Genomic DNA, 13435 nt, shown 5'->3' with positions numbered 1-13435 from the left:
AATAAGGACAGCTTCTAATTATTTTATATAAAGCCAATACAAAATTAATTAGAAAAAAAAAACCCTAAATTAAACATGTCTCTAAACAGAGAACTGCAGATCAATCTCACTTATAATATTAATGGCACAATTCTTTTTTTTTTAATTTTTAAAGTTTTTTTATTTTTTAATTTTTTAGAGAGCGAGAGAGAGAAAGAGCACAGGAGTGGGGGTTGAGGAGCAGAGGGAGAGGGAGAGAATCTTAAGCTCCACACCCAGTGCGGAGCCCGATGTGGGGCTTGATCTCATGACCCTGAGATCATTACCTGAACCAAAATCAAGGGTTGGATGCTTAACCGACTGAGCTACCCAGGCGCCCCCCCTTCTTTGAAGATTTTATTTTTAAGTAATCTCTACACCCAATGTGGGACTTGAACTTACAACCCCGCAATCAAGAGTCACATGGTGTACTGACTGAGCCAGCCAGGCACCCTCAATGGCACAATTCTAATAAAAAAATTAGGATACAGGGACACCTGGGTGGCTCAGTTGGTTAAGCATCCGCCTTCAGCTCAGGTCATGATTCCAGGGTCGTGGGATCGAGCCCCGCATCGGGCTCCTTGCTCAGCAGGGAACCTGCTTCTCCCTCTGCCTGCCACTCCCCCTGACTGTGTTCTCTCTCTCTCTCTCTCTGACAAATAAATAAATAAAATCTTTAAAAAAATTAAGATACAAAATTGAGTAGCATATTAAAAGAATGAGAGATCATGACCAAGTGGCATTAATTGTAAGAATTCAAAGAGAATGCATTAGGAAATATATTAATATAATTCACATGTATGGAGAACCAAAGGAAGAATCACATGGTCATATCTACAGATGTTAAACAGACATATTCAACGACTTATCAAAATCAAAATTCTTAAAATAAGAGAGGAAGATTTTTCAATTTCCCCTAAATTTATTTATAAATTTAACATGATTTCACTAAAAATATAACCAACAATGTTTTTAGAATTAGGAAGCTGATTTTAAAGTTCCTCTGGGATAATACATATGCAAGATTAATCTGAAAAAAATTGAAAATGAAGAATAAATAAGGGGGAATTTAAATATTAAAGCATATTCTACAGTTAAAGACAGTGTAATACTGACACATGGACAGATAGATGGAACAGAAATGAAAGCCTAAAAATAGATCCAAGTATATAAAGTATATAAAGTATCCAAGTATATAAAGTATATAAAGTATCCAAATATATAAAGAATTTTGAACATGAAATAGCTGGCATTTTAGGTGTTTAGATATTTTAGGCACTTAGGTGGGAAAATGATGGATTATTCAATAAGCGTTTTGGGACAACTGAGTGGCCATCTGGAAAAAAAAATTGGATCTCTACCAAACTGCTTGCATTAAAACAATTCCAAGTGGACCAAAGTTGTAAACAAAAACACTCATAAACTATTTAGAAAACTTATAAGAGACTTTAAAAATCAAATCTGAGAGAGAGGAAGACTTTCTAAAGCATGGCTGAAGACTCAGATGCCATAAAAGGAAAGCCTGACAATGTAAAGATCAGAAATTTCTGTATGACAAAAGGATTTTATTAAAATTAAAAGGCAATGGACAAACTTTATGGAAAAGATAAATGCAATGCATATCACAAATGGTGCATTTGTTAAATATCTAAAAGCTCTTACATGTAATTTTTAAAAGATAAAATACCCAAAAGAAAAATGGGTAAAAGTCCCTAGAAAAGGTAATCCAAATGTTCCTATACACATGATGAAAAAAATGTGTAACCTCACTCACAATCAGAAAAACGTTCATTAAAATACGAAGAAATACCATTTTCACCATTTTGTTCTTGGCATACAATGTTTGCTGATGTTTGGCTCAACAGTGAAGTAATTTAACAACTGAATACAGTGCAGATTAGGTATCACAAATCTACAGGTGCTATTCAGTCAACAGACTATTTTATGTGTTATATTTGGCCTTCCACGTATAATATGACCAGGTGGACACAGGGTAATTTGTAGACACTGGTTTTTAGAGTGAAAACTGAGTCTTGTATGTTGTAAATGCAGGATTTAGTGTGCATGTGATTTTAGCAGTATTCTTCTTTTTATGCTCACATTTAGGCTTCAAAGTATGAATTTTTAGAGTCCAAGTATCATTATGTATTCTCTCTTTTTAAGACTTGGGATAATAAACAAGGTGGTTTGAATACACAGGCGGAGGGAGGGCACAAAAATGAGGTGGAAAATGGAGCTGGAGGCATCTATCTGTCCTTCCATCTCAAGCATGCCCCCGACCCTTCATGACTGTGGATGGAAGTCATAGCCCATTGCCAATGTGGAGAAGCTCTTCCGTTTCTGGGCAGCTCCGTAATGGTAGCTTGGCATCTTAAGTGTGCCGTATCTTACTGGGGAGATACAACAGGACACACCTTTGTATTTCCTGGTCCCAGAAATTTCAGCTTTTTAAATTCCCAAGATAGGCCAAGTGGAATGATTCTAATTGTGGTAGGTAGACTACATTTAGGATGTGAATTTCCACAATGTCATTTTGCAACATTGTTTTAGGATTGCAGCTTTTAGAGAAGGAAATACTCTCTACTCTCTACCTGCAATGTTTCTCTGATTTACTGTGATGGAAATGTCTCTCAACTGTGATAGGTGTTCTGAGAAACATTGCAACATGTAAATTTCAGTGCCATAGCTATCTTAGAATAATATATATGACTCCTTCTTCTTACTTCTGTCATTTCTTCCAACTGAATTTTATTTTCTTCAGAAAACAACCAACAGTGCTCTCGCTGTGTGTGTGTGTGTGTGTGTGTACAAAGAAGATTTGGACAGCTTTGTGTATGGATTTTGAAAACAAAATAGTTTAATAGTGTTGTGAAATTTTAACTCATCCTTGTGAAAATTAAATCTATAGTATTTGACACAAGGCCTGACATGAGGAAGGAGCTTGCGTTCATTATTACCATTTCTTAAAGGACACCAAAAATTTGAAGAGAGAGATAATATTATTATTACCATTTTAAAGCTAGTAAGTGTTGGAACCAGTGTTCAAACCGTATTTTTCAGATAATTGGTCTATTGAACCTACTCCACCCCTCAGGGTTTGGAACCACTGAAATGTGCAAGAAGATGAAACTAGATTGCCTAAACAATGTGACTCTATGTTGTAGTACTCTAGAGCAAGAAAAGAAGATAATAAAGTGAAGGGAAAAAATTCTCAATAGTTAATGTTTTTCTCAAAGGATCAATATCATTTTATATTCCAATTGATTTCAAAAGCTTTCTTCTGGGTCCTCTCTGGACAATTAATAGGATGCCTAAGAGTTATGGATGTCCCCCACTTGCAAGTAAAAAATAAACCAGGAACTGTTTGTGAATTGGGCACAAGGGCACAAGATTGAAAGACACCTCTAGGATTCATCTGAGGCATTCCCTGACTTCTGCAGTGTGACTAAGCCATTCCTTGATTGCTACATTAATTCAATATCAAAAATCTGCAAGGAAAGAAGTTACACACGCAACTTCTATTTGCATTAACTCAGTTTGTAGTTTTAGAACTCTGGCTATTGGGAAAATGTTCAGTTCTCTTAAGAATATAGGCTTCCACACACTGAGTATCTTTAGCTTTATCAAGGCAAAGACAAATTAAATGCAATGCATTAGCCTAGAGAGTAGGGACCTTATTCATCTTCAAATTCTAGTGATGATGCCTAACATAGAACATTAGGGATAATAGGTGCCAAAAAATGCTTATTAAGTTGAACTGAAAAGGAGGGGGGAGAATTGTCGGGTTATTAAAGCACAGATCAACTTGAAGCTTCATTGCTGTGTTTTACTTTCTCATTTCCTGAAATTGCTTAGATGTAGTTTTAAAAAATTATGCGAGACAAGAAAAATGCCAACTTTTCTATGAAGTTCATTCAATTATTCATTCAGCTAATATTTATTGAATATCATGTGCTAGGCACTGCCCCAAGCCCTGAATGTTTTAAATGTATGCTACCAGGTTTAAATAATAGTGTGTGTAACCAGAAGAACCCCAACTGATTCCATGTAAACTGACTAAAAGTTCCTGATGTGAGAGTTTAATGGAGCTGTTGCTATAAACCCTTCACGGGATGTGCTCACGTTCTCTAATACCACTAACCAAATAATGCTAAGTCTCTTAATGCTGTCATTAGGTAACCTGCACTTCCCCATTCAGAACCTTAAATTATGGAGTTAATTAGTGAGGTGAGAAAGATAGTGTCATTTGCAAGAAAGAATTCATAGACTAGGAATTCAGAAACTGGGCTCTCAAGTGGTGTCACCTCTGTCCCATCACTTAATTCTGCAGAATTAGTTTTCTACCTATAAAATAAAATGAATTAGAAAAATATTAAAGCTTCTTTTAAGTCTGATAGTGTATAATCTTAAATTAATTAAGATCTAATACTTCTAAACTGTAGGAACAAGATAAACGCTACATTATGAGTTTTGGCTCAATTCCTATTAATGAGGCAAAAATTTCCCTTTCCCATGTTGTGATATCAAACAGATACACATACGTATATACAACAGACAATTACATACATATAAAATTATTTTTAAAGTGGTCATCAAGACCACTGTTTTACAGGTGATTCAATCCTTCTGTGCTTTGGCCAAATATACTTGGTGATTTAGCTAAAACATGAACTTCTTAACTTTTCTTTGTAGATTTTCTTTTCCAGAAGGCAGAGGGGTAGAAAAGGGCTGGAAAGGAGGAGGGGGCTGCATAGTGCATGTTTATGCTATCGCCAAAAATTAGTTTTTATTTTTCAAGTTAAAAGGTTTCATGCTTCAAGGAGGAGTTTAATTTGCTGTAGTTGTAATTTAGACAGCTCCTCGGGCTAATATTGTTTAGTTTAGTTTAATATGGTTTCAGTCGTAGGGGAAAAAAATAACGGAGGCTTTCACAATTTGGATATTGCAACGAAAAGAGCGCTAGACCAGGGGATGGCGTTCAGGAGTAGGACACCTGCCGATTCCTGTGTCAGTAAGTGATTTTAGATGCTAGAGCCACGGGAGGCCCAAGTTCTTGAAGCGGGAAGGACTGGATGAATGATAAAGCGGGTCTATTTCTGTTTCAGCGGCTTAAAAATATATTCTGCAGGTAGTGACCTAGCCAGATCAGCTGACTCACTTAAAAAAAAAACAACCCGCAAATTAATACATCTAAAATGTTGAGATATTTAAGCCCTTAAAAAAATCTTACACGCAAACATCTTTATCAAAAGCATTTTGAGGCCAAAAATCTGTAATGCCACAGTATCCATCACACGCGCTTCAGCACCCCCGACTCCCCACAAGGTGGGTCAGGGCCGCCCCTCACGCTCGTGCTCCAGCATCTCCGCCCCCGGCTCCGCCCGGGGCCAGACTCCAGCTCTCACCCGGTGCGCGCCCGGGGTCTGGGGGCGGGGAGGGAGTGGAGGTGGCTCCGTTGGAGCACCCAATCAGCAGCGGGGCCGGGCGGTGGCGCTAGTGACGTAGGCCGCGTTTCCCTCCGCCCCACTGCGGGCCGACGCTCGGCGCCGTCAGCCACGCGAGCTCGCGCGCACTGGGAGGGGAAGGAGGAGGGCTTTGGGGGCCGGCAGGCTGTCGGAGGGCGGCGGGTCGCGGGGAGGGGGAGAGTGAGCATGCGCAGCGGCTCCGGGGATGGAGGGGGAGGTGGGGACCCATGCGCGCGCGCACTAGCGGCCCTCCGGCGGCCGCGGGTGGAGGGGGCGGTTCCTCGAGTGTCGGCGGCCGGAGGGTGGGCAGGCTCGCGGCAGGTGCCGCTGCGGCCCGTGCCGCAGCCTCCTCCGGGTCCCGGGTTTCCTCGTCCTCCGGCGGTGATGAGCTGGGCCCCGTAGGGGGCTGCACCTGCCGTCTGCCCATCACCCCGGGCCTCCCTGCGTGACCTCGGCCTCCTCGCGTGCCCGGCCCCCGCGGTGCGGGGCTGCCCCTGAGAGGGAGCAGCAGCGGCCTCCTCCGCCCCGAGTCCTCACTCGGGGGCCGCGCAGGGAGAGCGCCCGGCCCCCACCCCTCCCCCGTCCGCCGTCCTCAATGTCTCCCCGGCGGGGAGGGGGCTGCCTGGGAGACGCGCTGAGCTGCCCCCCCCGGAGGCCCGTCGGCGGCAGCAGCAGCGCCCGGCCCGGCGCCCCGCAGCCTTCCCCGGCGGCGGCGGCGGCCTGGAGGAGCCGCGCACCCGCCGCCGCCCCCGGAGCCTCGCAGCCGCCGCCGCCACCCGGCGCCCGAGGAGAGGGCGGCGGGCGCCCCCCGGGGAAGATGAAGGCGGAAGGGGGCGACCACTCCATGATCAACCTGTCGGTGCAGCAGGTCCTGAGCCTTTGGGCCCACGGGACGGTGCTGAGGAACCTCACGGGTAATTGATGCGCCCGGGGTGGGGACGGGGATGCGGTGCCGCCCCCTGCCTCCTTTCTCCCTCGCGAGGAGGGGCCGCGCTCCTGCCGCCCCATCCCCGTGCGCGCCCCGCTGGCCGGCTGGCGGTCCCAGGTCCTGGCCAGGAAGGTGTTAACTGGGTGCATTCCGCGCGGGTCCCCGGGGCGCGGACGCCCGACCCACTCCCCAGGCGCTCCGAGGGTCCTGATCGCGGGCGGAGAATCCACGACCCCCGCCTCCTGCCCGGCGCGGGGAGGGCTCCCGACGGCGGTGCCTTGTGTAGTACGCGCGGAATAGCGTTAGTGCTGAGACTCGGGCACAGTTAGCGTTGGTTTACACCCCCCCGCCCCCCCGCCCCAAGCGCGCACACACACACCCTGCTTCTTGCTGCTTAAATCCTTTTCTTTCTGGCAAATCTCAAACCGAATGTGGGACTTAAATTCTCTGTTTACAATGATTAGTTTGCTTCACCTGGTAAATTGTTGTTCCTCTAGATGACTAATGAAGTAGGTTATAGTGGGTCGGGGGCTTGGGCCAAGATCTAGTGCATTCTAAGCATTTCAGCTTTAACCATATATTTTCTCCGTCTTATTTCCTTTTGTCTGTCTGTCTCTCCCTCTAGCCTCAAGCTGCCGCTTCTGTGACATTTGATTTTTTTTTTTTTTTGCATTTCCCTTCATTCGTCAAGACTGTCAAGAGGGAATTGGACTTAACTACATTATAATAATTAACCTCAATTTTAGTTGTAAAAGTGAGCAGTAATACTGATTTTTTATCGAATTTGTAGGTTTGGTTTGTGAAGGAAGTTATATGTTAATGTGGAAATTCTTTGACTTCTGAAATTAAAAAATCCTCTCTAAAGATTAGTGGTTAGAAGAAAGAGATTCAGTTGCAATTTGGTGACTTAGTCTCTGCTTCTCAGGGAAAAAACTTAAAAACATACTCAGGATTTAATTCTTGCAAACGTATAAAGCTAATTTTGGTAGGAACATTTAAAATACGTTATGTCAAACTGGTTAAGTGTGAAGAGTATTTTACAAATATAACCTGTCCTGACAGATTACATACACATGTGTATTACATATATGATAAATCTATAATATCATTTATAATATAGTAATATATGTATTTATTTATTATAAAATCTGGATATGGAGTTCAGATATCTGTGAGAAATTTTATGGAATTTTTTTTTTTTTTAAGATTTTTTATTTGACAGAGAGAGACACAGTGAGAGAGGGAACACAAGCAGGGGGAGGGGGAGAGGGAGAAGCAGGCTTCCTGCAGAGCAGGGAACCCAGTGTGGGGCTCGATCCCAGGACTCAGGGATCATGACCTGAGCCGAAGGCCGACGCTTAACCACTGAGCCACCCAGGTGCCCCAATTTTATGGAATTTTCTACCACAGAATGACTTTAAAGACACTGATTTTCTTGAATGTGGCAACTATAAAATTAACATAGATTCTGGATTGATTTGTGGTGTCCTCACTTTTAATCTGTGGTTATTTAACTTGGAGCAAACTGACCTTACATGATGGTTGAGGGTCAGGGACATGTTTTTATTTCTAAAAAAAATACATTGACATGAAGACCATTTCATGATTCAGTTGAATTTGGAGATAGCCTACGTTATTTTACTTCTGGCTTTGCTTGTATTTATCCACTATTCATATTTCAAATGTTTTATCAATAGTGTTTATAGGAGTGAAGTGAAAAGTAAGAACTTAATATATATTTGTATTTGTTAAGGACTGGCTTAGCTCATCATTTACTTAGAGAAAATTAGTTTGGGGAGCCATAAAGTAGTGTAAATGTAACTTACCACTTGGCTAGATTTAACAATATTTCTAAAATATTTACTTTAGGATTCTAATCATTATAGTGCCTTCCAGTTCTATGAGTTAACCAGTAGGTTGATAATAGGGGTTTCAACCCAGGGTTAGCTCTCATTATCTCTTAATATAATCTTAATAATCTTCAGTTGTTCATCAAACTTTGCCATTTCGTAAAGGATATGCTGAACATCCAAAGCTAGTTCCTCAGGTGGGACTGAGGAACATGGGGACCGCTTCTAGGAAATAATGAGCCTGAATATGCAAAATTCTGTTTGTCAGGGTAGAAAAGGAGGAAGATGCAGGTTAGAAATATACTTCACCAGCAGGGGAGTGTACCACATGTTAGGAACCACCTCACTTCTAAAAAAGTGGGTTCTGGAAGTGGTAACATTTGATGTGATGTGGTTCATTGTGGCCTTCTCTGCTGGTGACCTTAGTGATCCCATATGTAGCTTGGCCGTTAGTCAAGAGATGCTCGCCACAGTGCCATTTAGGATTTGGTCTATTCAAAGCAAACACACCCCTCCTAAAACAAGACTACTGCCACTTACTTCGTGAGTGCCTGCTATGTTCAGGCACTTTGCATATATTATTTCTAATCTTAAGAATAACTTTCCAAAGTAGAATTGCAGAGAAGAGAGGCAAAGTCAGTTGCCCCAAATCCTATTGCTAGTAAATGGCCGAGCGAGGCTTTCAACCCATCTTTGCCCTCAAAATACCCTTTCCCCTTTGCCACCTGCTTCTTCTCTTCCTCTTTCTTTAGGCAGAAGGAGTTACTTGCCTCACCCTGCTACTTCTGCTCCACATACATTCTTTTATTATTATATTGTTCAATGACATTATAATTTTTGTCTCTTCTAGACTGAGCTTTTGGAGGGTGGGTCATTGTCAAAATCATGGAATTCTGGAATTTTAGCATTATTCTACCTGGCACATATAAATACTCAGTACGTGTTTATTGAATTGCATTTCTGAAATAATACTTAACAGTCGCATTAGTTAAACATTCTAGTTGCATTAGGTTCCAGGTACCTCTGTTGGAGTGAATATGCTGTTACCTAGGGAATGAGTTGTTTAAGCAACTTTTATGGATAGATGTCATACCTTTGAACTACACAAATGTTTATTAAATGCACTTTTCTGTGTTAGTTACCGTGCCTTCATGTATTTAATCTTTTCAATAATCTTAAGGGAGATTATTGTTTATGGATTCAGACATTGAAGCTAAGAGTAACTTGCTCAGCTCTGATAGCTAATAAGTGAAAAATTATTACCTTTTTCCAGATTATTATAACACATTAACTCAGAAGACATGTTTGTCGTCATGATAAGCTTAGAAATGAAACAGGTAGAAAGGAGCATAGTGTAGAACCAAACTAATTTGGATTTAAGAAATGACTGTGTGAAGGATTTGCAGAAATCTGGTTAATAGGACCTGTGGTTAATTAAAGAAAAGGAGAAGGTATTCTCATCTCTATTTTTTCTTTACACTAACGTAAATAACAGGTGTTATTTATTCTTCTCTTTGTATTTTATCCCAAACAAAGGTGAATCAGGGAAGTTTTTATATTGACTTTTTTTTCCCTTAGACACTGACCTTTAGGAAACAACCTTGTGTATGTATTACTTTGATAGAAATACATTTTCAAAAAAGTAAAAATAACTAGAAATTAGGACAGGGTTTAGAACTAGAAGTTATATAGTTTGACTACTTCATTTTAGAAATATTGATGTATCACATCATTGAAGTAACATGGCTGGGATCAGTTACTCAGTGACAGAGGCAGGCCTAGAGATGATGTTGACTGATGCTTAGTTCTGTGCCTTTCATTTTATTCCACATAGATTCTTAACTCAGGCATGTCTGGTGATAAATCTTAAGATACTTAAGAATAGAATAGCCTAGCATTGGGGCGCCTGGGTGGCTCAGATGGTTAAGCGTCTGCCTTCAGCTCAGGTCACGATTCCAGGGTCCTGGGATCGAGCCCCACATCGGGCTCCTGGCTCAGTGGGGAGCCTGCTTCTCCCTCTCCCTCTGCCTCTCTCCCTGCTCATGCTCTCTCTCTCTCTTTCCCTCTCTCTCTATCTCTGTGTCTCAGGTGAATAAATAAAATCTTTAAAAAAAAAAAATAGCCTAGCATTATTTGTCCCAAGGAGCCTAAGAACGTGTGAGTGGAACTAATTTTTGTCCAGCAAACAAAAGATACTGGAAAATGTAAGATATTACTGAATAATAATTCTTTCCCAAAATTTTAATTTGCCATTGTCTGTGTAAAAGTTAGTGATCCATATTTATTATATATGTAGTTTTAGAAATCTACCAAGTTTGGTCTGCTATTTATTTTTTCTCCCTCCTGAAGACACTAGTGTAGGGATTCCATATAGAACAGATTAGTACCTGGAGATTCTCTCTCTTCGGTTAACCACCATTGCTAAAGTTCTCCTCTGTATCCATTATTGCCCCAAGTGTGTAATTCACAGGATTCCAAAATTACTAACGGTGTATAGGTTATACGCTTCTTCAGCTTACTAAAGTAGAGATAAATGCCTTCCTTTCTTTATGAAATAGTTTTTCTTTCTCTCCATATGTTCTAAATCCGCCTCCCTCTATCTCAAGTTACAGTCAGTATGCATGTACTCTTTCAGTTTTATGGGTAATTTGACTTAAAAAAAATAATCTACAGTGAAATATATTCCTTTGCTTTACTTTTATTTTCTTCAACTACTTTGGCTCCCAATTTTGTGTTCTGACCCAAATTTGGTTGCAAAGAATTTAGAGAAGAATTTTTTACTTAGAAAAAGGCAGGATCCCTAAACCTGTGGGTAAACACCAGAGTGAGGCTGGTACTCGGGAAGGGGTAATCTGTCCCTGGGAAAAAAAGGCACAGGATGGCCTCAGGCTCATCTCCTTTCTCAGTGTCAGTCGCAAATGTGGGGCAGGTGCCCCTCTTGACTGTTGGTACAGACATTGAGAAGCTGGGAATTCAAATGTGAATGAAGGTCAGATGTCTTTGTGTGTGTATAAAATATATATGTGCTTATTTTTATGTTATACACACACACTATTATAGTTCCTTTTTAGACTTTATAGTTGCTAAGCTACTTTAGTGTTAACATTGATTGTCAGCAAAAAAAAAAAAGAAAAAAGGTGAGGGGAAGTTTGCATCCACTGTACATAGTTGGAATTGTCCACACTCACACTGGGATAGCCAGCACCTTCCTTCAGTATGCTCCCAAGAAAGTGTGCAGCTTTCTGGGGTACCCTGCTCCCCAGCTTCCCAGTGGGTTAAGTTCTTCTTTCTAACCTTTCTAAACATCCTCTATTATAGGAGGTTTTTCTGAAATAGAGGTGAAAAATTCCTTACTCTTTTGTGGTACAGAGCCAATTAACTAGTGCTGGTATGATTTGTACTCTATAGGCTTTCACTTTATGGAAGTTTTGCCTGTATATCTTACTGAGAATGAAGCTACGGTAGTTTTTCAAAAACCAGAATTGTCATCTACAGGTTTTTATTAATCCCCAACTCATTATCTTTGAATCATGCATCCATATGATTCATCCATATCCTCTGGCAATAGCAAGTCTGAGGTCTAGCTGACATTTCTTAAACCTAAAGCAATTTCTGGGTAAGTCTTAGGACTGTGTAAGCTGTAATTTTGATGCTTTAATAGACTCTTAATATAAACTTACCTTTGTTTCTTTTGGTGATTGAAAGGAAGGACCAGAAAAGTAAGGTAATTCATGAAGAGGAGTTAAAATAACTAGAGGTATTTGTCTTGTAGAAAGGCTCAGATGGTTAAACAGAAGAGGAAGGGTGAGTCAGGGATGGGGAGGAGGCACTGAAACCAGGGAAGGGAATTGGGATTAAGAATAGTTAGATGTAAACTGCAGAACTTCTGGAGAAGACAGAGGCAGTAATCTTTTTGACATTGGCCATAGCAGCATTTTTCTAGATCTGTCTCCTTGGGCAGGGGAAACAAAAGCAAAATTAAACTGTTGGGACTACAGCAAAATAAAAAGCTTCTGTGCAGGGAAGGAAACCCATTAACAAAACGCAAAGGCAACCTATTGAGTGGGAGAAGATATTTGCAAATGATATATCTGATAAGGGATTAATATCCAAAATATCTAAGGAATATAAATAACACACACACACACACACAAAGAATAATCCCAATTGAAAAATGGGCAGAGGACCTAAATAGACATTTTCCCAAGGAACACCTATGGATGGCCAACAGACACATGAAAAGATACTCAACATCACTCATCATCAGGGAAATGTAAACCAAACTACAATGACATATCACCTATATCTGTCAGACTGGCTAGAATCAAAACGACAAGAAATAACAGGTGTTGGTGAGGATGTGAATAAAAAGGAGCCCCATGCACTGTTGGTAGTGATGCAAACTGATGCGGCCACTGTGGAAAACAGTATGAAGGTTCCTCAAAAAATAAAAATAGAAATACCATATGATCTAGTGATTCTACTGCTGAGTATTTACGCAAAGGAAATGAAAACAATTGCAAAAGATACATGCAGCCCTATTGTTATTGCAGCATTATTTACAATAGCCAAGATGTGGAAGCTACCCAAGTGTCCATTGATTGATGAATGAATAGAGAAGATGTGTTATATATGTACAATGTAATATTAGCCATAAAAAAAAAGGATGAGATCTTGCCATTTGTGACAACACGGATGGATCTAGAGGATATTATACTGAGTGAAATAAGTCAGACAAATAAGTCACAGAAAGACAAATACCATATGAGAATGCTTATATGTGAATCTAAAACCAAAACAAACCAACAAAAATCAGAAACAGACCCATAAATACAGAGAACAATCTGATGGTTGTCAGAGGGGAGGGAGATGGAGGCATGGGCAAAATAGGTAAAGGGGATTGAGAAATACAGACCTCTGGTTATCGAATGAGTAAGTTAGCCAGATAAAAGGTATAGAATAGGGAATATAGCCAATGGTATTGTAATAGCGTTGTATGGAGACAGATGGTAGCTACACTTGTGAGCATAGTGCAGTGTATAGACTTGTCCAATCACTGTGTTGTGTACCTGAAACTAACGTAACAGTATGTGTCAGCTATAATTAAAAAAAAAAAAGTCAGATGTAAGAAGAGAGCCCTGAGAGTATAGCATGTTGAATTTACCATAGTATCA

The 13435-nt window shown here is 40.9% G+C and overlaps 1 protein-coding gene across 4 annotated transcripts in view; it reads left to right on the top strand.

Annotated features, from left to right (window-relative positions):
- The first annotated feature begins 5622 nt into the window (after positions 1 to 5622).
- Positions 5623 to 13435, top strand: part of TMEM170B (transmembrane protein 170B) — a 34929-nt gene continuing 27116 nt past the window's right edge. For 3 of the 4 annotated variants that reach the window (XR_014147512.1, XR_014147513.1, XM_081827675.1), the window contains exon 1: positions 5674 to 6397. Coding sequence is in view for 2 of the 4 variants with exons in the window: in XM_081827675.1 (XP_081683801.1) it covers positions 6079 to 6397 (319 nt within the window). In the remaining 2 variants the exon portion in view is untranslated. Of the gene's footprint in view, positions 6398 to 13435 lie in introns of all 4 variants that reach the window. The other variant, XM_081827676.1, reaches the window with a different exon arrangement.

Source organism: Leptonychotes weddellii, chromosome 8 (genome assembly GCF_054177405.1).
Source record: "Leptonychotes weddellii isolate Sample4059 chromosome 8, ASM5417740v2, whole genome shotgun sequence".
Taxonomy (NCBI): Eukaryota; Metazoa; Chordata; class Mammalia; order Carnivora; family Phocidae; genus Leptonychotes; species Leptonychotes weddellii.
The sequence above is the reverse complement of the archived record's forward strand: the minus strand, read 5'-3'. Positions and strand labels throughout refer to the sequence as shown.